The sequence below is a fragment of the Pararge aegeria genome, chromosome 9, assembly GCF_905163445.1.
Source record: "Pararge aegeria chromosome 9, ilParAegt1.1, whole genome shotgun sequence".
Taxonomy (NCBI): domain Eukaryota; kingdom Metazoa; phylum Arthropoda; class Insecta; order Lepidoptera; family Nymphalidae; genus Pararge; species Pararge aegeria.
In genome coordinates this window covers 8,047,355-8,071,634 of record NC_053188.1, presented here as the reverse complement: position 1 = coordinate 8,071,634, position 24,280 = coordinate 8,047,355, and the positions used below count along the sequence as shown (strand labels likewise).

Sequence of the window (24,280 nt, the reverse complement as noted above, 5' to 3'; positions counted from 1 at the left end):
CTTTGGTAGAGTAATTGATTTATCGTCAATGTGGAGGAGATTAATCGCTTTGGATTGAACCACGTACCCAGCACCAGGGCTTCATAAAACAAAAGGATATTATCGTAATTATTGATCCGTGATGGTGTCTCAATATAAAGTTACGAATACCCACAAAAGTTTTTGGCCACATCTCAAGGAATGATCGGTCAATTGAACGATTGGTGTAGCAACGACGGGCTGAAGAGAAAGCGACATGATAGCGGTCACCTACTCGATTGACAGATAAAGAAAAAAACGCACTGCGGAATACCGTGCGATCCAATGAAGCCATGTTATTCATCTCTGCAGCCAAGACCACTCTGTCAAGAGTGCAGGACAAAGAAGAGGATGGTATCCAGGTCATTAGAGCAACGTTGCCGAATTGAATAGGTGCTCCAGATTCGATTGATTGATTATTATTATTGTAATCGAGTCCTGAGACGTATGTATATAAGAAAAGTGTACTGAGTTCTGTTAGAATTTGTGCTTTTATTTGTACAACCGAGTTAACAATACAAATAGAGAAATCCAATTTTTATTCGAATTTCAAATCCAAGTAAGAAAAAAAGTAAGCTTTACTTACACCAAATTCGAATTATAAATTTCGAGTTAGCTTACTTTATAAGCACTTTTGAAACGACAAGTCGAATTTTAGTGATCATCAAATGATATAATGTTCGATATTTTTTGTATCTAAACATTATTGATAAAAACAATTGTCCAAAACAAGTGGTGTGATGATGATCATTATCATATAAACTTATTACCGGCCCGCTACGGTGCACGGGTCTCCTCCCACAATGGGAAGGAATTAAGGCCGTAGTCCGACAAGCTGGCCCATTGCGGATTGGTGGACTCCACACACCTTTGAGATAGTTATGGAGAACTCTCAGACATGCAGGTTTCCTCGCGTTGTTTTAATCTACAAAAATTGTATTGTACCTACTATTATAATTTACTGCATTGATTCTAATTGATAAATAATAGTATAATCACAATTACTTTTACAGTAATGTAATCTTATAATATCTGCAAATTATTTTTTTGGTTGTTTTATTATATTTATCATATCATTGGCCTAATAAACTTTTCTACGAATACGAGTTCCCTACTCTAGCAACATTGTAATAAAATATTTTTTTCACAAGTAATTAAAAAAAGGTTAAGGTTTTACAGGGCGTAGGTATATAAAACTTGTACAAAATAATATAAATGCAAATGAGTTTCATTACCCCTAAAATTTGCGAGTAACCCCGCACCGCGACAAATACCTGCGTGGCAAAGTATCTCAACTACGCTACAATACCAAACGGTTGTCAGCCCCGACTGAAAGCTTTCACCCTCATCTGTTGTTCATTATTCATCGTGAAAGGGTTGAGGAGAGTAATTTTAATACAACTTCCAAAGATTGAAAAAGAAACATTCATAATATATTAGAACCGTTGAAAATACTACCAATTAAAAAAAAAACACCTGATAAATTTATAAATTGTAGTTTTAGCAAGAACTAGTTACTAGCGGTACCTACTCTGAGACTTCAGGGGCGTAAAACCATTGATTTCCTATTTCTTTCTCTTTCCCTTCTTAGGTCTTCTTTTTTCAGGTTCCGTACCAAAACGATAAAAATGAAACTCGACTGTCCTTCCGTCCATCTGTCCAACACAACGGATCAACAGCTAGTATTTTGACGGCCGATTGGCGCAGTTTGCAGCGACCCTGCTTTCTGAGCCCAAGGCCGTGGGTTCGATTCCCACTACTGGAAAATGTTTGTATTATAAGCATGAATGTTTTTCAGTGTCGGGGTGTTTATATTTATATTCTAAGTATTTATGTATACCATTCATAAAAATATTCATCAGTCATCTTAGTACCCAACACAAGCTACACTTACTTTGGGGCTGGATGGCGATGTGTGTATTGTCGTAGTATATTTTTTTTTGTTTTTTTTTTTTCAGATGAGCCAGGGTCTAAAATCACTATTGGAACTCATTTTGAGGCATAAGTTTTAAAACAATATTTCCACAGCGAAAAGTTATACGTGCTTCCGCTTTTCACCCGTTTACTACAAAGCTTTTATAATTATGCTTTTCTTTTGTTCATTGCGGACTTTCGTTGTGTCGTATTTTTTAAAAATAAGAACGCATTATATACGTTAATTTTGTTTAAAAAAAAAACTACTTTAGAAGTGACTACAAAGTGAAACAGACTCAACTTATAGACGTATTTTGAAGTCTGATAGGCGTAAAATTAAAAATGACTACCAATGTCAGTAGTAATTTTACGTACGTTCTTATTACTTGCGTCATCATCATATCAACCCATTACCGGCCCACTATAACAAGGCTCGGGACTCCTCCCACAAGGTGGACTACGGCCTTAACCCCCTAAGGCCGTAGTCCAACACGCTGGCCCATTGCGGATTAGTGTAGTGTAGATAATGATCTTCACCCGCTCGAGAAGAGAATAGAAGAGAATGAATACGGAGAGAAATAAATGATTTAATATATTATGAGACATAATTAAAAATCTAATGATGTAAGTTTATTGTTTAAATAAAATAAAGCAAAATCTAGCCCGGCGAAGCGGGCTGGGTACGCTAGTCTGTTATAAATAAAAACAATTAGTTGCAAGTAGTAACTTGACTAACCGTCACTATGGGCTACCTAGGGCTAGGTGTAATGGTTAAACGGAAAGAACCTTGTTACAAAATGTCAGCTTTACTCAAGGGGTCTTTAGCTATGTGGATAAAAACCTACAGCAAAATGTTGCGTATGATAGTTACTGGAATATCCTTGAACCTATCGTTGGAACACAGAGTTTCATTCACTTCATATTTTCTGCGCAATTTCCAAACTATCGTCGTCTACATAGTTCATTTACACATTCCTCTTCACTTTACTCAAAGTTATTAAGATTGTAACAAAGTTTTCAACTTTTGCGAAGAGCTAAATTACTATTAAAGCCTTATTGATAAACGTAGTTAAAGACGGAATAGTTATTCATTGTTTTGTCAGAATCAACTGTCAGCCCTTTTTAAATGTCAGGGCATCAAAAACCCTGCTTAACTATTCCAACGCTATGATACTTTTATTAATAGCACCTTTTGAGTATAGCTCCAAGTTTAGGTATTGATAAAGTAGTCATCATCATCATCAAATCAACCGATTGACGTCCACAGCTGGACATAGGGATAGCAGCTGGATAGACATTTTGTAGGGCGTTCCAAGTTCGATTCTGGGCCTCTTGTATCCAGCGGTTACTCGCGACTCGCTTAATGTTGTCTGTCCAGGTTGGTCGACCAACACTGCGTTTAACGGTGCGGGGTTGCCACTACCCGAGATGGAACCCCAACGTCCATCGGTTCTCCGAACTATGTGCCCGCCCATTGCCACTTCAGCTTCGCGACTCGTTGAGCTAATATGAAGTACAATGATAATTGATAAAGTAGTAATAAGTAGTAATTCATACTGTTTAAAATTACCTTAAAGTTGCAAAATACCCTACCAACGGTCGTCAATTCGTTTATTTTAGTATTTAAGTAACTAATCTGTGTTTTAAGAGGTATGTGCAGTACCCTGTCGAAGTCGACATGTCTTAAGGATGCGAAGAAGCTATAATACATGTTATATATATGGTTTAATAAATCTATATATATATAATGAAAATGGTCTTCGTTTGAGGCTCAATCACGCCTAAACCACTGATCGTATCGACATGAAACTACCACCATTCGATGCGAAATTTTTCCTAGATGGTTTATGGCTATCTATTTTTTGAATTCCAACATTCCTTCATTTTTTTATTGCTGTTTTACTTTTATGAACATTTATCCCGCTAATAAAAACAAAAGATAAGCATTTTCTCTTGATTCTTTTGTTTTCATGGATTTCAACAGAGTGTATTAAACGGATTATGGTTTTTTACATTCAGCTAAGAATCTACTCACGGTAGTGGAGAACGGCTGGACCAATTGGGCTTTTTTTTATCAGAATTGTCAGGAGAAAGTTTTGTATGTAAGAAAATTTTAAAAAAGCCCGATAATTTCGATGATAATCGAAGAATTCCCATCTATATAGTCACTCACCACGAAATCTCGGGAACCATAAGACTTAGAAACGTGAAACTTGGTAGGAATATTACTTTTGCTATGTAGAGGTCAGCTATGAATAGATTTTAAGAAATTCATTCCCCAAAGGGGATTGCGGGGGCGTTAACAATGAACAATTCCCGTTTTTAAACTATAACTCCTATAGACTTCAAATTTGGTAGGAATCTTCTGTAAGAGGTGTAGAAATAGGCTATGAACGAATTTTACGATAGCTCACCCCACAGGGGGTTGAGGGGATGGGTATTAACAATTAATATTTTTAATTTTCCAGCTAAAGCTCCTACAAGCTCCAAATTTTGTAGGAATTTTCTATAAGTGATGTAAAAATGATTTATGAACAAATTTTACGATATCCTACCCCAAAGAAGATTGCGGGGGCGTTAACAATGAAAATTTTCAATTTCCAAGCGATAGCTCCTATAGACTCCAAATTTAATGAGAGTGTTCTATATGTAATATAAAAATGATCTTCGAGCGGATTTTACAATGAATCACCTCCAATAAGGTTCGCGGGGGTGGGTGTTAACAATAAAAAATTTCAATTTCGAAATATAGCTTCTAAAAATTCTAAATATGGTAGGAATCTTTTACTATTCACATAAAGAACATCTCAAAATGAATTTCAATAAAGTCTACTTCCGACAGGAATTGCGGGGGTGGGTGTTAAAATCTAAAATTTTTATTTCTAACCTGTAACTTCTACAGACTACAAATTTGATGGGGATCTTCGTGTATGTAGGGATATTCGTGTATTTCCTTACAACAATCGTCTTTTTGGCAGCGGAGAAAAAGTCATTGAGAGGTTTCAAAAACTTAACTTTACATGTAGCTATCCAATCAACGGACTAAGAATTTTACATTCATTTTACTTTTGCAGACTACATAACCGACGAATTCTTTTATTGCGGGATCGCGGAAATGTAACAGATTAAAATGAATGCATTTTCCAAGCACATGAGATGTGGAAAAGAAATTTAGTTACTTATTCCAATAGAATTCATAAAAAACATGCACAATTAATTTTCTATAAAAAATTGATGTCACGGAGAAAATTTTAGTTGACAGAAAATTCGTCGCACTTGAACCTAGACAGATTTCAACTTCACATATGAGACTTGCAATGACTTTAACTTAAACTTTCAATGCTCATTTCAAATTTTTTTCTTCATGTCAATTATTATTACTTTTTGGAAGAAAGGCACGGAAATGTTATAATGATTGCACATTGAAAGTTACAATGAATATTAGTGAGAAAAATCACCTGGATGAAAGATACAGGCTAAATCGATGGAATTTGGAATTTGAGTAAGTCTAAACAATATCGATGCTTACAGTTCTATCCGCGGGGCCTATTTATGTTCATACAAAAATAAAAAAAAGGAGAATAATAAAAATATGAAAAAAATAAATAAAAATGAAACATAAAACGTAATTTATTTCCTTTTTCAATTCGCCCAGCGAAGCGGGCTGGAAACGGCTAGTAGATAGATAAATAAAATATATAACTCTGCATAAATTGTTTATCAAATAAAATTCTGTAGATAATATTCCATTAAATTTTTCCACGAAAATAAACTAGACTATTTTGATTATATTTTGGAATTACCTATTCACAATTAAGTATCTGGTACGCCCTGCGTACTTTAAAGAATAACAAAAAACGGAGCTAGGTAATTTAATTTCAAAGATGTTTGAATCACAGTAAATGTCAAAGTTGAAGTTTTATTCCGAGAGGCTGTTAGCAGTTTTGAGGGGTGTTTGATTAAAGCTGAAACTTTGCAAAGAGGTTCTTACTGCGTTACCTGAGTATGCAAAATTACACCTGCCCAATGGATTAATGATACTGGAATTTTATCTGGAACTGGTGTATTTTGTACATAATAATCATCCACCTAGTAGCTATGCAAAACAGGACGCGGGTGTCCTCTCAAAATTAAAGGATTTAGGCCGCAATCCACCACGCTGGCTAATAACGAATTGTTAGACGTCTTCGACAACGTTATTCTCAGGTATTCGGGTTTGCTCACGCTGTTTTCCTTCACCGTTGATACATGCGATGTATACTAGTTAGTATTATTAGTAGTGTATTAGTAATTGATTGAAAAGTTTAAATTATTCAATCAATAATTGATACTTGCGGGTTTTCATCCCAATGTTGTCAATATCCCAAAAACTCACACGAAGCGATTTGCCTCTTCTTTGCTTATACGCGTGGTTGGGGTTTTGAACGCCCTTCCGAGTTCTGCGTTTTCTAATTCTTAACACCTTTAAAACAAGAGTGAATAGGCATCTTCTAGGTAAGCGCGTCCCATCTTAGGCCACATCTACACTTTCCATTAAGTGAGATTGTTCTAGTCTATAGACGTTAAAAAAAAATTAAAAGGTACATGCCGGGGACCGAACTCGGCCGCCCTGAAAGGTAGGCTGAATTCTTTACCATTGTGTTACCGCTTCTTTAAATAAGCTCTACGAGAGAGCCATTAGAAACTACTACAGCTTTGTAGTTTTTATTGTTCATCGTACGAGTTGAAAACATCGCTATAATCTTAATATTATCGGAGCTGAGCTTTGAATGCAGTGAAGAGGAATGTGTAGTGACGAGCTATTTATACGACGTAAGCTACGAAAGTGCGCAGTATTGGAAAGTGGGAACACTATTAATATAACCGCGTTAAGTAATTTAACGCTTGCACTATGCTAAAAGTTATTTTGCCGTGCTAATGAAAGGGGCGACTTTTTGACACTTTGCTAAAACTGAATTTTACACTTGTACTGCATCTGCAAGAGGAGCTTTCACTTCGTATCTTATTAGTTTTATTCATAAACTGGAAACTGAACACAAAATAACAACGAGTAAGGTAAAGCACCTTTTGTTAAAAAATTATAAATAGGTGCCTTTTTCATTATCGCGTCAGTATTATCGACATTTATACGTGTACTAGCTATTACTCGCGACTTTGTACGCAATAACTACAGTTTTTTACATAAGAAATACTGTTTTATATATATATTATATATATTTATTTAAGTAATGATATATTTATTTTATGGGTATATGTATATGTGCACCACCAACCCACTTTCTGTCTGGAAGAATTCGCTATGAAGCGATAAGGCCGCCAAATTGTATATGTGGTTTTGTTATACTTTTCTTTTATTTTATGTACTTGTTGTGGTGTGCAATAGAAGGACATTCATTCATTCATTCATTTTTTATAAATCGCGCGGGAACCGTCAGTTTTCGCGCGATTTTCTTAAAGTTCTTTATTTTTACTTTGTGATAATTTAGTTTTCTAATTGCAAAATAAGTTCAGTAGTTTCACAGCCATAAATACGAATAAACAAACAACCAATCTCTCCTCTTTATAATATTAGTATACTTACCTAGATATCCATAAACGTAGCATAACAGGTATGCACTGCAAATTGTAGAACGTGAAAACAACTCCGTGCATCATTTTATTAAAACCCTCTAGTGTAAGTTTCTGATTTAACAAAACTACTTTTGTTAATGTTGATATTGTTAAATCTGTAAGTTTTTAGTGTTAACTTAAAGGATAATTTCAGAGCTTAAGCTGTCGTGAGTAAAGTTCATTTTAATGTCCGGAGTGGGTGTCGTGCCGCGTAATGCAAGCAAGCTCATTAAGAGCCCTGAATGGTTTCGAAACTAATCGCGCAACAAAATGAATATAAATAAATATACTACTACAAACATCGCCATCAAGCCACAAAGTAAGCGTAGCTAAGTTATTCTCAAGATGACTGATGAGTATTTATACGAATAACTAGCGGTCCCTCGCGACTTCGTCCGCGTATAAGTCAACCATGAAAGGTAGACATATTGTAAATGATTTTATTGAAATTTTAACCGTTTACGCAGAGCACGCCGCAGAAGCTCTCAAAAGGTAAAAAACCCTGACTTTGAAATTTTTTTTAATCGGTGCTATGCTCCTATAGGTTTGAGCGTGATGATATAGTCTATAGCCTCTCTCAATAAATGGGCTATCAAACACTGAAATCATTTTTCAAATCGGAACAGCAGTTCCGGAGATCATCGCGGTCAAGTAAACAAAGAAACACAAAAAATAAAACAACCTTTATATATAAGTATACATAAATACTTATAATATAGAGATAAACACCCAGACACTGAAAAACATTCATGTTCATCACACAAAAACTTTCCTGATGTAGGAACCCACAGTCTCGCTGCCTACTGCACCAATCTGCAACGAAAATACACGTGCAGACTTTTTTTACGAATTAAAATTAAAAGATCATCCTCAATATTCAACATAAGTCCACGTCTGGATACAGGCTTTCAGGATATACGAACAATGATTCCATATACAGGTCTTATGCTGCTTTTGTTTCCACCCAGAGGGGAGTCTACCAAAGCTGCGTTTGCTGATCAATATCATGCAATACCTTTAGACCCTATTGTCCATCGATCCTCCCATATTACACCACTGATATTGCCACTTCAGCTTCGTTACTTTTTAAACTATGTCAATAACTCAGGTTATATAAATACCTTCAACGAATACAAGAATGTTTGCTCTTTCGCTAATGTAATCGAATTTCTCAGAGCTTAATCATCTGTATCGTCCGCTGAGATTTATTAACCATGCCAATATTGTTATCAATCGTATATTGAACCATACATCACCAACTCATCACGGGCAACACCGAACACGTACTGCTTAATGAACTTAGTCTTAACATTATTAGTATATTAACGATCCTCTATCATTCGACAGCAGGTCTCAGAACATAGACGTGGTAGGTCTATATTCTAAAACCCTCTCTCGTTTGAGAGATACTCCAATCCGTGCCCATCAACACGGATTGGAGCATATGTATGGTGGCAAACTATTATCCATATTATAAACGAATAAATCAGGACCAACGATCTCGTGACTTGGATAGTGAGTGGTAGAGAGACTGGTACTAAAAATTTCAATAACAATTACTATGGGCCCAACGCGGACCCAAAACCTGTCGTCGAACATGCTATCTATCAGCAAAACGAGGGGATTCAGTATTATCGTATCATTTAATAACGTTACATTTTCTTCTCGGAACCAATTTTTGGCACTTAATGACTCTTTATAAAACATGACTAAGCCAGCGTATTACGTATACTTATTAACTTATCAAAACTTGCTGCGAACACAGCTGTTATGTTGCTATCTGAGTAAGTAATAAGCAAAGGAGAACGCCTTCAGGGTTTATAAGTTATTCACCTAATTGAATGTTAACACTTTGAACTTGCTTCTTTAGAGACGGTGAAAATAATTTAGATCAAGTTTACAACGTGATGCTTATTAAATTATGGAATTTGGTACACAAGTAAGTTTATGCTAATGTAAGTAAGTAAATATACTTTATTGCACACCAACAAACACATATTATAACAACGACTTAATACATTGAACACAAGTTATACAATTGGCGGCCTTATCACCAAAAAAGCGATCTCTGCCAGCCAACCCAACTGCAGAGGACATAATATATGACAGATGGGTTATGGGTGTAGCAATAACATCTATCTTTATCTATATATATATAAAAATGAATTGCTGCTAGTCTCACTAAAACTCCAGAACGGCTGGACCGGCTATTTGGCTAATTTAGGTTTTTAAATAATTATGGAAGTATAGGGAAGGTTTAAATAATAACGAAAATAACTAAAATCCTTCGGTACGTGTGTTTGTAACCTAACACCTCCTAAACAGCTAGACCGATCTTGATGAAATTTTATGTATGCGATAGGTTTCTGGTTGAAAGCAATAAGATTCGGTTGGTTGTTCTGCTTCACCGGGCAGACGATTTCTGTCGAGTCCGCTCGTCTTTGATATATACACTTATACAGACACATATATATACATAAATTCCTACAAATATATAAACACCATACAAATAGTATAAATAAGAGAAAAGGCGGGTACAAGCCAACAGACGCCAAGGAAAATATATATTAAGGAACAGTTTAAATATTATTTACCTATCTAATTAAAGAGCCTGCCATAAAACTTGAGAAAATTTAATAAGCGCATTATTTTGTGATACTATCGATAGTTTTTTTTTCATTCATCATTTTCGTTTGATTTGGCATTTGTATATTTAAATAACGATTGATTGAGTTGTGGCTGTTACTGTTTTAACAACAATGTGCCTTACATCGACATCTTACCAAGCTTCGGACTAAAGCGATATTTATTCCTCGCCATTGCACATGATGAAGCATGACGCAAATTATATTTAATGGTGATGTAGCATTGAATATAATTTACATAATGACTTGACACGAAATAAAAAATTGTATTTTATCGTAGATCAAAAATGTTACATTAAGCTTAACTGTTCCATCTTTATATAAACCAATAAAATTATATTGAAAATGTTTGAAATAATTTCGATATTACAACCGAGAGAAAATCTGAAAATTCTCAGCATTTAAAAGTTATTTTCTTATTGGAATCCGGTGAAACAATACATTATAATATGAATATATTGTAATATACTATAATATATTGGTAAAAGGTTTGTTTTTTTGTTTGATAGCGCCAATCTTTTTATCTTTATACCTTATTCAAAATTAATCTATACCACTATCCCACTAAAATTATAAACGTTATAGTTTGTGAGAATGATGCATTCATGGATGTTTGTTACTCTTTCACGCAAAAAGTACTCAATGGATTTTAATGAAACTTTACAATAATGTAGCTTAAACATCAAAACAGCATATACGCTATAAATATGTAAGTTTTATAATTATATTGTGTACATTGACCAAAATATAACAAGTAAGATAAATAACTTTTACTAAGATAGTGCATGGTAGGATGATTTATCTTAAATCTGAAAGCGATTATATAGATAAAATAGTTTAACCATTGCTGCAATTAAACCAAAATAAGTACTTTCATCGCTTCTGTTATACAAATTAGATGAACTTAAGAGTAAGTAATTAGCTCATAGCACAAATATATTGTAGTTCGAATGTTATTGACGATGATCTCGAGCTAAAAGGTGTCGGTAACAGAGTGCGGCGGCGCTCAGTTCGGCAAGGCAGGATATGACACGAGAAAAACACTTAATACTCACAAGTAATCAGTAATTCTAAGCAGTCAAAGTCACTTGCTGTACTTTATAGTATAAATGTGCAACTTTAGGTGGACGTTTGTTACTAAATAGCACTAGAACTGCTAAACCGATATTGGTGAAATTATGCAACGATATAGATTATGGTCTAGAAAAAGTCTAGGCTACTCTTTATCCCGAAAAAATTTAAGATTCCCGTGGGAAAGATTTGTTTATGATTTTTACAGAGAAACAAATTGACTTTTTTAATGGTACCAGTTGCTATTTAAATATTGCTCATCGCATCCATAAAAACAATATCATAATTTAACAAAAAATAAAAAAGAGTAACTATTACAAATGAGGGAGCTAAAGGCATTTACAAACTTTTGCTAGCAACATTTTGTTATCGATTTCTACCACAAGATAAATGTTTTCAAAAGTTAGACAACCTTAGTTAACACAGCAACCTACTTACGCAGAACAACAAATAACTTTTTGGAATCGGATGTTGCCCACTAACGCTTGTAAACGTTGCCCCAGAAAAGATAACTGCGGTGAGGATATACTTCAACTTCAACTTTTGTTTATGGCAACCGGGTCACTTTTAAGATATCGACCATTACTGCGCATGACTCCTGAAAATAGCACAGTATATTATGGTGTGATTAACCGGTTATAAAAATGAACTCGGACAAAGTGGTGGTTTTGATGTGCACCATGGGAAAAGCGAACACAAGACGTATATAAACATCACAAAACAGTACAGAACATACAGGCTACAGATTATAAATGACAAAGTAAAACGGAGCAAAAAATCGACAGATTAGAGTTTAATTTTTTGTGAATGAATAAATTTAATTAAGGAATTTAGAGTTTTTTTGTTAGTTGACCAAATGAATAAAGACTAAGACTAATCAAATCAATAATAATCAAAACCTTTAGAAGGTACTTTTGATACGTCACAATTTTTTACACTGCAATGAGTTGTAACTGAAACAATAAATTTTCCAAAAGTGCCCTGGTTTAAGAAGAAGGCCGCAACAAACTTAGCAGGATATTCTTAAGCAATAAATTTATAATTGATTGGAAATTAGCCAAAGTCTATAATAAACGTTAGAATCAAAATAGACTTTCAGATAAAACGGTTATAACCATTTATCAAAGAGGTAATAAAACCGTTAATCATATAGTGTAAATAAGAGGCTGAAAATTTATTTCCCGCTTCGATTGAGAAATTAAAGCTAAAAGCTTACAGCAATAGCGTCAATATATGCAAAATAACACTAAAAAAAATTTTAGTTCTTCAAATTAATTTCAAGAGAAACTATCTTATATATAAATATAAATATCTTTAAATATATATTTCTTGTGTGCGTGCGTATGTCACTGAACTCCTCCTAAACGACTGGACCGATTTGAATGAATTTTTCGGTATGCGTTTTGGTGGCACCTTGGATGGTATAGATTCACAAATCAGACCAGCAGATGGCGCTGGGGTCCGCTAGTATATATATATATATTTCTTGTGTGCGTGTGTATGTCACCGAACTCCTCCTAAACGGCTGAACCGATTTGAATGATTTTTTTGGTATGCGTTTGGGTGGCACCCTGGAGGGTTTAGATTCACAAATCAGCCCGACAGATGGCGCTAGGGTACGCTAGTATTATTATAAATCTTGACATTAGTAACGAAGGACTCGATACTTTTGTTAAAATACATATATATAAAAAAGTTAAGATTAAAATCCGAAAAACAATATTTAAAGAATAATATGAGTGGTCTTTAAAAATAAAACAGTAGTGTTTAGAAATCGTTAATACTAATTTTTCATTAATTCAAATTCGTTTATTTCAAGTAGGCCTACTAAAAAAGCTATTGAAACGTTAAGCCTCCTCTTTAACCCTCCAAGCAGCTATTCTGCCAAAAAAAATATTATTTGCCATTGTCTTTTTAACTTAGAGTCTGACTTAAACTTGACCAGGCTTCTTCTCTAGAATCTGAAGGACAATATGTTGGATTGAAAAGAATATTTAAGATAATTTTGTTGAATATCTGGTTTCTTAGAAAACCTATTTGAATTAAATTGGTCTCGACCTTTGTCAAGTACCTATTGTAAGACTAGTTTGTCTGTTTTTAATTTATATTTCGTCTTAAATATTTTTCGGTGGAAATAGGTACTTTATATGTCAACCCTAATCAAGGACTTATTATACATATATTATGCGTGTTCAAACATTCAATTTGTGCTAGCTTATTTTAATTTCAATAGTATCGAATCATTTAGAAGAATAAAACGCGAAGAACACGTTAATATTCAATAAAGGTAGGTTAGAAAAATTTGGAAAATCCAAAAGTGCACGCCTCATAATCTCATTTTTTTCACAATAAAATTGAATTTTTTTAACTGAAACTTTCAATGCTCATTACAATTTTTTTTTTTCATATTAATTATTATTCATTTTTTGTAAACAAGACACGGGAATGTCATAATGATTGCACATTGAAAGTTACAATTAATATTAACGACAGTTATAGACGAACGCTCATATTAACTAAGAAATTATGTCGTGTGTTACTGTAGATAATTAAAAAAAAAATGTTCCGATACGATCATTTTTTCGACCAATTTTGATGCCACATACACCCGTCCATACACGGACGTCCAGAAAAGATTATGTTTAATGTTATTATTTACTATGTTAAACAAAAAAATTGTAATTGAAATGTATTTTATGTGCCTGACAAATTATTTGACTTGATATTAGTGTACTCAAATTAACCTGTAAGTGCAATATAAATAACAAAAAATCAATTTCAGTTTCGAGAAAACTGCTTTTTTTGAAATGTCGAGAGTAGAGCATAACCTCAACGCTTCGCTTATGAGGCGTGCAATAGGTACTCGATGATGCTAATCTACGATAATTTTCAGAACGCTTACCTATATTTATTATACTTAATACCTTCGCGGAGCAGGTTTTGGAAAAAAAGTAACGAATTATCGCGCGGTGAAAATCCATCACGTTACGATATGATCAAATTTTAAAACAATAAAATATATGTTTGTAATAATAATATATACGAAGCGTGCTGCGAGGAAAAGCACCCGGGGTGTTGTTATTCATACACAGTGCGAATTTACCTGTTATAGCACTTAATACTTGCAAGTTGTGTATCCCAATCGCTATGCGAGATCGTCGATATGCTAAGTAAAATATGCTGGGATTCGATCTCAGCCCCCGGAAAGTGGGTATGAGCTCAAGTCGAGCTCATGCGCTATCACCGCTTTCTGCAAGAATTGGACAATTAATATTAATAAAAAATTAAGACTGCACACGAAAGAGGGTCAAACATTCACTACTTATGATTTTTTTTGTTGTTGACTCCCATACCAAATATGCAAATATTTTCATAACAATATGGACGCGTTACCTTTTCTGAAAACAGATTCAAATAATCACAGATCTAGTATTCCCACCGCAATGCGAGGTCGTCGACATGAAAAGTAAAAAATATATTCTTTTATTTTTGTGAAACAAAGCAAAACGGTACACAGAGAGTGCAAATCTAAAACATTTTCTCAGTACGTCCACGGTGTAACAAAGTTATCTCAGACTAATTTTCCGCCGCTACAGCAGAAGCGCCCGCTAATTGTCCTGCTACATCAAAACGTAGCCGGCTTTCACTTCACTTTGCTTGCTTAGGACAATTCATTAAATGCTTTGTACACGTTAAACTCAACTCAAGTACCAAGCCACTAGTAATTAGGCTCATTATAATAAAACATATTTTTCATTTTTATGTTATTATTAATCCAATCCTGCAAAACAGCTTATTCTGACAAGTTTTAATGGGCCTATACTTTCGTTAAACGTTGTTGCGTTCTAAGTAAATAATAAACCCATACTCCCAATTAATAGCATCTACGCGACTTCTTACCGGTACGCTAAATCGCTTAGCGCCACGTCTTTGCCGGTAGAATGGTTACTAAAATATTTGTTAGAGAAAAATACATTCTCAATTATAGTTATAAATCTTTTAAAGCTAAATCCCTTATTGAATTTGCAAAAGCATTTTTTAGCAGAAGCGCTAAAAAATTAAGAATAAATGAACAAGTTACCTTTGCTGAAGCGTTTTAATGAAAAAACTTTAGGCCTATTATTACGCTGCAGGGTAAACACGACCTAATTGAAAAGGATGGTACATAAGTTAGCGCGGTACAAGATCGCTGGTATCGAAAAATTTTCGATACCAGCTAAGATGTAGTAAATCTATGGCATCAGCTGTGTCTCGCATAGCGCATTAAGCCATCGATCCTTGCTATTATTACTGATGTGTGATAATAGTCGTTAAAGTCCACCAACCCGCAGCATTGGAGAGAGTTTTTATTTACTTTAACGCTTCGATGCGCTACGGTCTACGCGTTGTTTGCTAAAACGATTCGGTGTTGTCAAAGGTAAAATATTTGCTTCATCAACAGCCGACAAGCGTCCACAATTATAGGCATGACATTAACAAAGAATCGCTATAATATTGTGTTTATTTTATTTTAGAATTTTTCTTATTCGCATTTTTATTTATATTCGAAGTGAGATTGGTATTTATTTTCAATAAATCCAACTACAAAATCTAGCGTTCCGCCATGGCAGGTGAAACGCCAAATGACGTCACTTTTTTTTTTATTCTACAACAAGTTAGACCTTGACTGCAATCTCACCTGGTGGTGTAGTCTAAGATGGTAGCGGGCTTACCTGTTAGAGAGTATGGTAGTCATAGCCCTAATCGGTTTCTACGCGACATCGCACCGGAACACTAAATCCCTGTCGGTAGGCTGGTAACTAGCCACAGCCAAAGCCTCCCACCAGAATAAAACAATTTTATATATTATATACATAATTTTGTACCACTTCCTCACTATGCCAACTAGCAAATCGTCTCTACTGACATTCGATCCTAAAGGTATCATTTTATGCCGCGAAAATGTATCATAGAAATAATCATCATAACAACCGATTGACGTCCACTGCTGTTGCAGCTGCTGGCTGGACATAGGTGTTTTGTAGGGCGTTCCAAACTCCACGATTCTGTGCCGCTTGTATCCAGCGGCTCCCCGCGACTCGCTTGATTTCGTCTGCCAACCTGGTTGGGGGTCGACTAACGCTGCGTTTACCGGTGCGAGGTTGCCACTCCAACACCTTGGCACCCCAACTTCCATCGATTCTTAGACTCATTCAACTATGTCGTTAACTTTAGTTCTTCTACTTCATTTCTTATCTGAACAAGTAGAGATACTCCTAACATACTTTCTACCGCTAAGTGACTCTGAGCCTTCTTATGAGGCTCATAGTTAGCGACCTTTTTTGGCCATTACAAAGAAATACAAATATATAATTATTAAATATAACGCATACAAATGTAATATAATATATTTCTCAAGACAAACAAAGACTCTTGTATAGAAGTGAAAATTAGATCGCACTTAGCTAATTTTATGCATAATTAAAATTAGAATTAAGTAACAAAATTTCTAGGGAGTTGAATATGCTATTTCGTAGTTTAGTTTAGTGAAAGAGTTAGCTAATAAATTCTAGTAAGTAGATATTTTTTATGCAACGAATAGGTATATAATTTATTAGCTTTATACTTATTCAACGAATAGGCACTTTTAATGTAGTTACCTGAATTTGTCTACGAATTGTGTTAAATAATGCTTAATACAGTAGTTAATAGCAAGGTTAAACCTTGATATTCGTTAGTCATTACATTTGTATGAAATTAATTCTAGAACCACTAGAACAGGTAGATTAAACATTTTAAGTTTCAGTGAAATTAAAAGCCCTAAATTTTCGTAAAACGTTAAGAACTTGAAGTAGTATTCAAAGAACTAACAAGCGTGTAAACAATAAAGTTGATTGCACATTACCGAATAAGCCGGTAAGAGTTCGAGTACCAGGCGATATTGTTGCGATATTGTTGCGCAACTGATGCGAACTGCAGCCAAAACATGTATTTATGGCATTGCGTTCAGTTCTTCCACCTATTTCGGAAATTAAGACTAATATGATCAACCTGCAGTAGTAGAGCTTTTCTGACAGAACTTTTCCGGGGAAGTACTACCACCATCATTGTACTACCACCACATGCCTATTTCTGCCGCAAAGCAGCATTGATGCAATGCTGTGTTCCAGTTTGATTGCTGGTGCAATTACAGGCACGAAGATTAACACTTTTGTCTCAGGTTAAAGGATGCAGGGTGTGTTCCCGGCATGACCTGCGCAATGTTGCTCTTTTTATAAGCGATGGTTTTCCACTTACCATCGGGTGGGCCATCTGCTTGGCACGCCAAATAATACTTTAAAAAAAATGTGCGATCAACTTACAATAGCTGTCATAACCCATAGATGTGTGTGATTTTTACTAATACTTTATAACAGCGTGGCATCCAGCAAAACCCCAGTGTGTTATCTAACTAAAAGCTCACTAAAACAAAAAAAAAAGGTTAATTTACGTTACGTAAAAAAAAGGTTAATTTACGTTTATGTACAATTGTAGTTTAGTGCAGTGTAAACACTGCACTAAACTACAATTGTACATATGAAACAATAATTTTTCTTTATTATAATCTGCTAAAAATAGAACCTTAAGCTAAAGGTAAAAATTTAAATCTAATATGTGGAGAAATCTCTTAGTTTTACATAGTACCTGCGTGTACTTTTTTATATAAAACCGGCTCCGTACTAGTATTACTTTCATGTGTTCATCTCGAACAAACTGCTTTCCAGTCGTTGATGATATTCTATCAGTAAGGAGGTTCTATATTTGAGGAGAAGTTTTTCAACAATGCCAAGCTAGATGATGTTCAGGATAAATACATTAGGACATGAAAGCAAATCTACCATCAGGGTATTGAAATATGAAACGGAGTCAACTCTTCAGCTTCAAATTTCACCATATACGTTCGTCTACTTCTTGCGGATTATAGCAAAGAAAGGTTAATTCGTGATAAGCCGAGTAACATGAAGTCTGATGTATCGTACTCAGGCACTGAGTCTATCATTACTACTGGTCAGGATGTTGTCACTTTGCTTTTGTCTCCAATTATTTTACGCCATTGCGGCGCTTCGATTAATATAGCTATTACACGATTGTCTTTGGAACCAGAAATACTAAATCACTATAGTAGGTAGGTAGGTCCAGAGACATTCGTACTTCATACTTGAGTCTTCAATTGGGGACAAAAGTTGCAGCCAGGCCAGTGGTAACCATAGAGTTTTGTGTACACAGGTAAAGAAGCATTAAGACCTATTAACACCCTGGTTAAGCTATCCGTTTGTTCGCAGTACGGCAAGAGAACGAGCGGTTGATGCACGACGTCCTTCAGGCGGGAATCGCCAATCGCACCCAGTCGTCGGAGGGATTGCGCTGACACCGCGCTACTCGCCGCGCCCACGACTCGACCACGTCCGGCCCGCCGCCGCACCTCCCGAACCTTCCGAGCTCACTCCTAGCGTGGAGGCTCCCCCTGCTCAGGACCAGCAGCATGTGCCTAACGCGGGGGCCACAGACTACGCTCGAACGCCGGTGAGCACAACCCGAGCAGGCCCTGCGTAATTTGTCTTGACAATCAAACTCATGTAAAGCGACCTGGCTTAAACTCAACAACAGAGAAATCGCATGTCAAACACATGCCTAATTTATACTCCCACGTCGCCCAAGTCTTCTGGCCTGCATCGACAGTTACAAAACGGTCAGCCAACGCACAAACTATAAGGAACGCAGGGTTCCGTCAGTGAGTGGTTTAAAGTGTGTAGTTAGTATTTGTGAAATTGTGTATGATACTCGTAAATACGAAATGTTGATTGTTATAATATATGTGTATCAATATTGCGTATAGGGAGACAGACAGTCAATTCTCCTGCTTAATATAATATAGATATGTGTATTAGTAGGTATGTGGTTATAAATATCTTTATATTGTATGTGAGGACAAAACGAAAATTAATGTTAGAGTTTGTTTTTCACCAGTGCAGAGTGTAGTGATTCATTAACGGCACGTTTTTCCTTAAAATCACTAAAGTTAATTTAAGCAGACCATTTATATTAATTTTAACGACAAGATGAAACTTTATCTATCTTTATGTCGGTGCAGTTGAGATATAGATAGGCCTTCATAGATCAAGAAGCGCTTATTAAATCAATTGGATGAGCAAACTCAGGTTGATTTGGCTGACAAGCGATTAGTCGTCTCGGCAATTTAATTTTTTTTTTCGTTTAATCTTTTCTGTTTTATAATGTTTTATGGATTCTCCAACTATTATATTTTCATTACTTTAGCGTCAGTCGTTGCAGACGCTTTTAGTATACACAAACATTAATGATTATTAGGTAAAACTATCCTATTTATTAATATGATCATGTTTCTTCAAAACCTAAGAAAAAGTATTCCTTGTTACTTGCGACCGGTATGTTGCATAGATGCTACATACGGTTCGTCTACTGTTTATATTTGATAGCTAAACCATGCAATCCATGATTCGTTGGACAGTTGGAGTGCTTCGTGTAAGATTTTCTACCTACGTGTACAGATTCGATCGCGTTTAAGTTAACTACTATTTGTATGAAATCGTAAGAGCGCAATCTAGTATTAATGTGGTTTTCCAGTTAACACGACTAATTGCAATACTGGAAAACAGTATTGCCACTAGATGGCGTCCGTCCATACAAATTCTAGTTAACTTTCACGCGATCGAATCGACGTATGTATGTCGATAGACGTATGTAGAAAATCTCACGAGACACTCTAATACCAATAATGCCCATTCCCAGTTTTTTTATTGATAGCACTAACGATCGCCAATATCTACTAAACAAACAAAAATAAAAAAACCGGTTTACAAACGGAAGCGAAAATGATACTTAGCTACTTTGTATTTGCCATGTTAATGCATGCCATTTATATTATTATATTAACCATGTTAATATAATAATATAAATGGTCGATAACTACTTCATATAAAACTTGGGAGAGGGTAGAAAAAAAAATATTGTTTAAAATAGTAAGTTGACTAAAGACTTCAAAATCCGCGTCGCGCTTTTAAGGTACAGAAATCAACGTCGATTGGTCGTCTATTATAGCTTTTGAAGTCACTGCGACTTCAAAGACGAAAGTTTCTTCTCAGAATCATCAAAAATATTCTAACTTAAGGGATCAAATACCTATCTTATCTATCTTTGAATAAATCAACTCTAAGCATTAGTCAATTCTCAAAAAAAATTGCGTTCAGTCGTCAATTGGAATCAAACGGTAAAGCTATCGTATTTTTTTATGTAAGTGTACCTATGTAAAATGTTAGACGGTATTATGGCCTCTTATATATACTATACAATCAAAAAATTCGAAGAAATATAATTTCTAGGAATATACGCTTTGTGAATGAACAATAATAATAAAATCGTAAAAAAAGTTACATTTACAAAAATAACTTTTTTAAACACTAATTTATCTTCTGTTAAAATTTTATTCACAGTAAACAAATACACTTGTGTGCAATCTAATTATTTTTATCACGATATAAGGATTTCGTAAGAGTATAAAATTCGATTTTGACAAAAACAAACATACAACGTGTAAATGAAAACCAAAATAATACTTTAGAGGCTTTAGAGGTACATTATGTACTGTCTTATCTGTGAAACCGAAAACTTCTGAGTTTGGAGCATTGAGTAAACCACTGTCATAGTTTTTCAGCCCATATCACATGCACAATTAAAATCATGTAACTCCTGTCACTTTATTAGTTACGCGTCGCATGGCGTAGGTACCATGCGCGTGTCGGTCTTTTGTCTTCAATAGGGTTGTCATAAGTAAACACTTAAAATGTTTTGAATGCGTTTGTTTGGAAAAATAAAGATGCTTCTTTTGATATTATTCAATATTTTACAGGGTAATTCCTTATGAAATATACTTATGCATCCATCAATGTTATTTCGTAATTACTTTACAAGATATATAAAAGTTAAAGGCCTGACTGAAATTACTAATCCCGTATTGAAACTGGGTTCATTAAAGTTTTCAGCCTTTCACCATGACCCTCTTCTAAAAGTTTTATGTTATGTTATGTTGTTATTTTTTTTTTTGAGAAAGTTAGCCTCAACAGCTATTTTTTTGTAGCACAGTGTAGGATTTTATAAGCATCTGTTTAATTTACCAATAATTTAATTACTTCCAAGGGATATTAAAAATGAAGCATAAATTGATTTCTTAATATTTCATGTCCGTTTAACAAAGAGGCCGTTCCAAAGTAACTTATTGTTTGCACACACTACGTTACTTTAGTACGGGGCTGATATTGCCCGGGCTGGTTTGCTTGTTAAGTAGAAATTAATGGCTGTTTTGCAGGGAGCGCTATTACGTGTATCTGTATGTAGAATAGGTATTTCTTCGTATGACCGATCTTCATATATGCATATACAGACTTGAGATACAAGCCATGCGTCGTAAGTATTTATTTTATAATAACAAGGAGTTATTGTTTTCACAATACACGTAGCGATCGAATTCTTTATTTTTAATTAATTCTTCTATTGTGGATTTAGTTGAGACAAATTCTTAAAAAACTTTTATATATTTGATATAACTTAACTTAAACTAACGTTATGTTATGAAGGCTCATTGGTCACTTAGCCAATGAAAAATTTCATAGTTTGGAGTATCGTTGCAAGGTTGCTGGCTTTTCGGTATTCTTTAAGATATATTTCGGAGAGTGTGCTCAAGAACTGTTTGATCTAGTTCTCCCCTCATGTTTTTACCATCGATCCTGTAGGCAACTTAAGGATCTGCATCCATACATGATTGATACACCATGGACACCAAACGCCAGGATCTGAAATGACCTTCCAGCTTTCATTTTCCCCATTAGGTACCTACAATATTAGTACCTTCAAATCTATAGTGAATAGGCATCTTCTAGGCACGCGCGCTCCACCTTAGGCTGCATCATCACTTACCATCAGGTGTGATTGCAGTCAAGCCCTCGTTAGCAGTAAATGAAAAAAAAATTATATTTTTCAAAGCATTATAAAAGTGGAAAATGTCAAATACTGAAAGCCATTTAAAAAGCATGATGAGTTATCTAAAAAATATCATGGAAATTTTGTTGATAAATTGCAAATTATATTTAATAAAATTATTTCCCGGGTAAACGTCATAGGCAAATTAAACCTACAGTAAGTCCTCCTTCCATAAAGCTAAAGATTATTTGATTTTTTTGTATTGATAACAAAAAACTTATCAACTGATTGTTTGAAATCACAAAGTTGAATCACTTGATAAACGATGAGATTCTAAGTTCAAGGGGTACAAAATTATGTTTGTACGTTACGATATCATTTTGAATTCGTGGTTTTACCTGTCATGGCTAGGTTTTGCAATTTTATTTATTGAAAATCTAACTTGGACTATAAATAAATACGTAATAATACACGAATTATTAGATAAAAATAATATTTTAGTGAATCTTTGCTACTGTCATCATGGCTGTTGTTACGATCGTCCGTATCTAAAATCCTATGGTCCCGTAGACTTACTTGCGCATATAATGTATGAATCGTATGCTGATAACCTTTATTAGGTATATATAACTTTTTTAAATAACAAGCTATCTAATATTTTTACATTCAACAGTTCGAATCTCCGAAATCTCCTGAGGTCAAAAAACCCTACCTTGTAATATTAGTAAAAATTAAGTGTCGGTGTTCAAATCATTATGACGTATAAATCTCTTACATATTTTTGCAAAAAACACTTTTTAAATTAACGAAATTCTCGTACAAGATTAGAACCGTTAACAGGTTTCTTGATCGATCAAAGCACGTCATTTAAAATGGTATCCTTAACTTTAAATATGATTTTCAGTATTTGATCGTTACCCGTTTGAAAGGATCATAATACAGTATATGCATTTTAACATTTAAGTCAGTCTGTCAGGTGTAGTCAATGAGCTTCTAACCTGTGCTTTTATCTCATAGGAATAAGAGCTTTTGTGTAGTAGTTATTGTAGAAACTATCAATATTGTTACACGGAACGATAAGAATTGAATACAGACCTATTCTTGTCATTGTAAAGCGCAAAATCAATGTGGGTACACTTCAATGGCTTTGTCATTTTCAATAACCGACTTGAATGCAGTAGTAGAGAGGCTGAATAAAATATTTATAACTGTGAATCATATGAGCAGGTTTCATTGTAACTTCAGCCCATACTTGTAAATTACAGGCATATACGGAAATGTTTATTTTTAATCTGTGGCGCAAAAACGACGGGGTGTTATAAATTTGACAAGTCTGTGTGTGTGTTTCTATCAATGGCATCTTATTTCCCAAACTAATTAACCCATTTTGTTTTTATTTTTAAACGGGAATTTGACGGGAGTGTCCTCAGATTTAAAAAAAAATGATCCAAGATGGCCGCCGTCACAAAATGGCGGATTACATTTTTTTTCATAACTCCCTCAATAAAAGTATCAATCTATCAAATGAAAGGGTTTCTCTATTAGTTTACAGTATATTGAAAGTCGCTGGTTTTTAATTTTAAATTAATATATGATTAACTCTTACTACGGTAGAAATGTATTTTTCCGCGGAAAGAAGTAGCTTATACTTAACTTATGGCCGTGTTTCAGGAAGATCTGCTCAGCGGTTTAGGTATGAAAAGGTAACAAACAAACTCTCTTGGGATCTCATAACGTAATGGAGAGTGTCCCAATTCCCACGTCCTTATTCGCTCTTTCATCTTCCTGTACAAAAAAAGTTTCTAGCCAATGCCTACTTTGCATCAGATATTTTTTCTGGTATGGCCAAAATGTATTAATAAAGTTAACACATTATTAAATACTTAATCCACTTGTTACATCTAAAGTTACTAAGCTAAAATACTAAGCTAAAATCCGAAACTATTTTTCAATACATTATTCGACTTTACAACTTAGGCATTCACAAGTTATTCACGAAGGTATTTCAATGTTCATTACATTTTTCAAAGAAATTTCATATTTAAAATTCC

General features: G+C 34.6%; 1 protein-coding gene across 1 annotated transcript in view; it reads left to right on the top strand.

The window, feature by feature from the left end:
* The window catches only part of LOC120626560, a 77,884-nt gene extending 58,903 nt beyond the window's left edge, over window positions 1-18,981 (top strand). Inside the window, exon 2 of the mRNA XM_039894111.1 lies at window positions 18,560-18,981. Coding sequence (XP_039750045.1) covers window positions 18,560-18,830 — 271 coding nt within the window. The 3' untranslated portion in view covers window positions 18,831-18,981. The remainder of the gene's footprint in view (window positions 1-18,559) is intronic.
* Window positions 18,982-24,280: the final 5,299 nt, after the last annotated feature.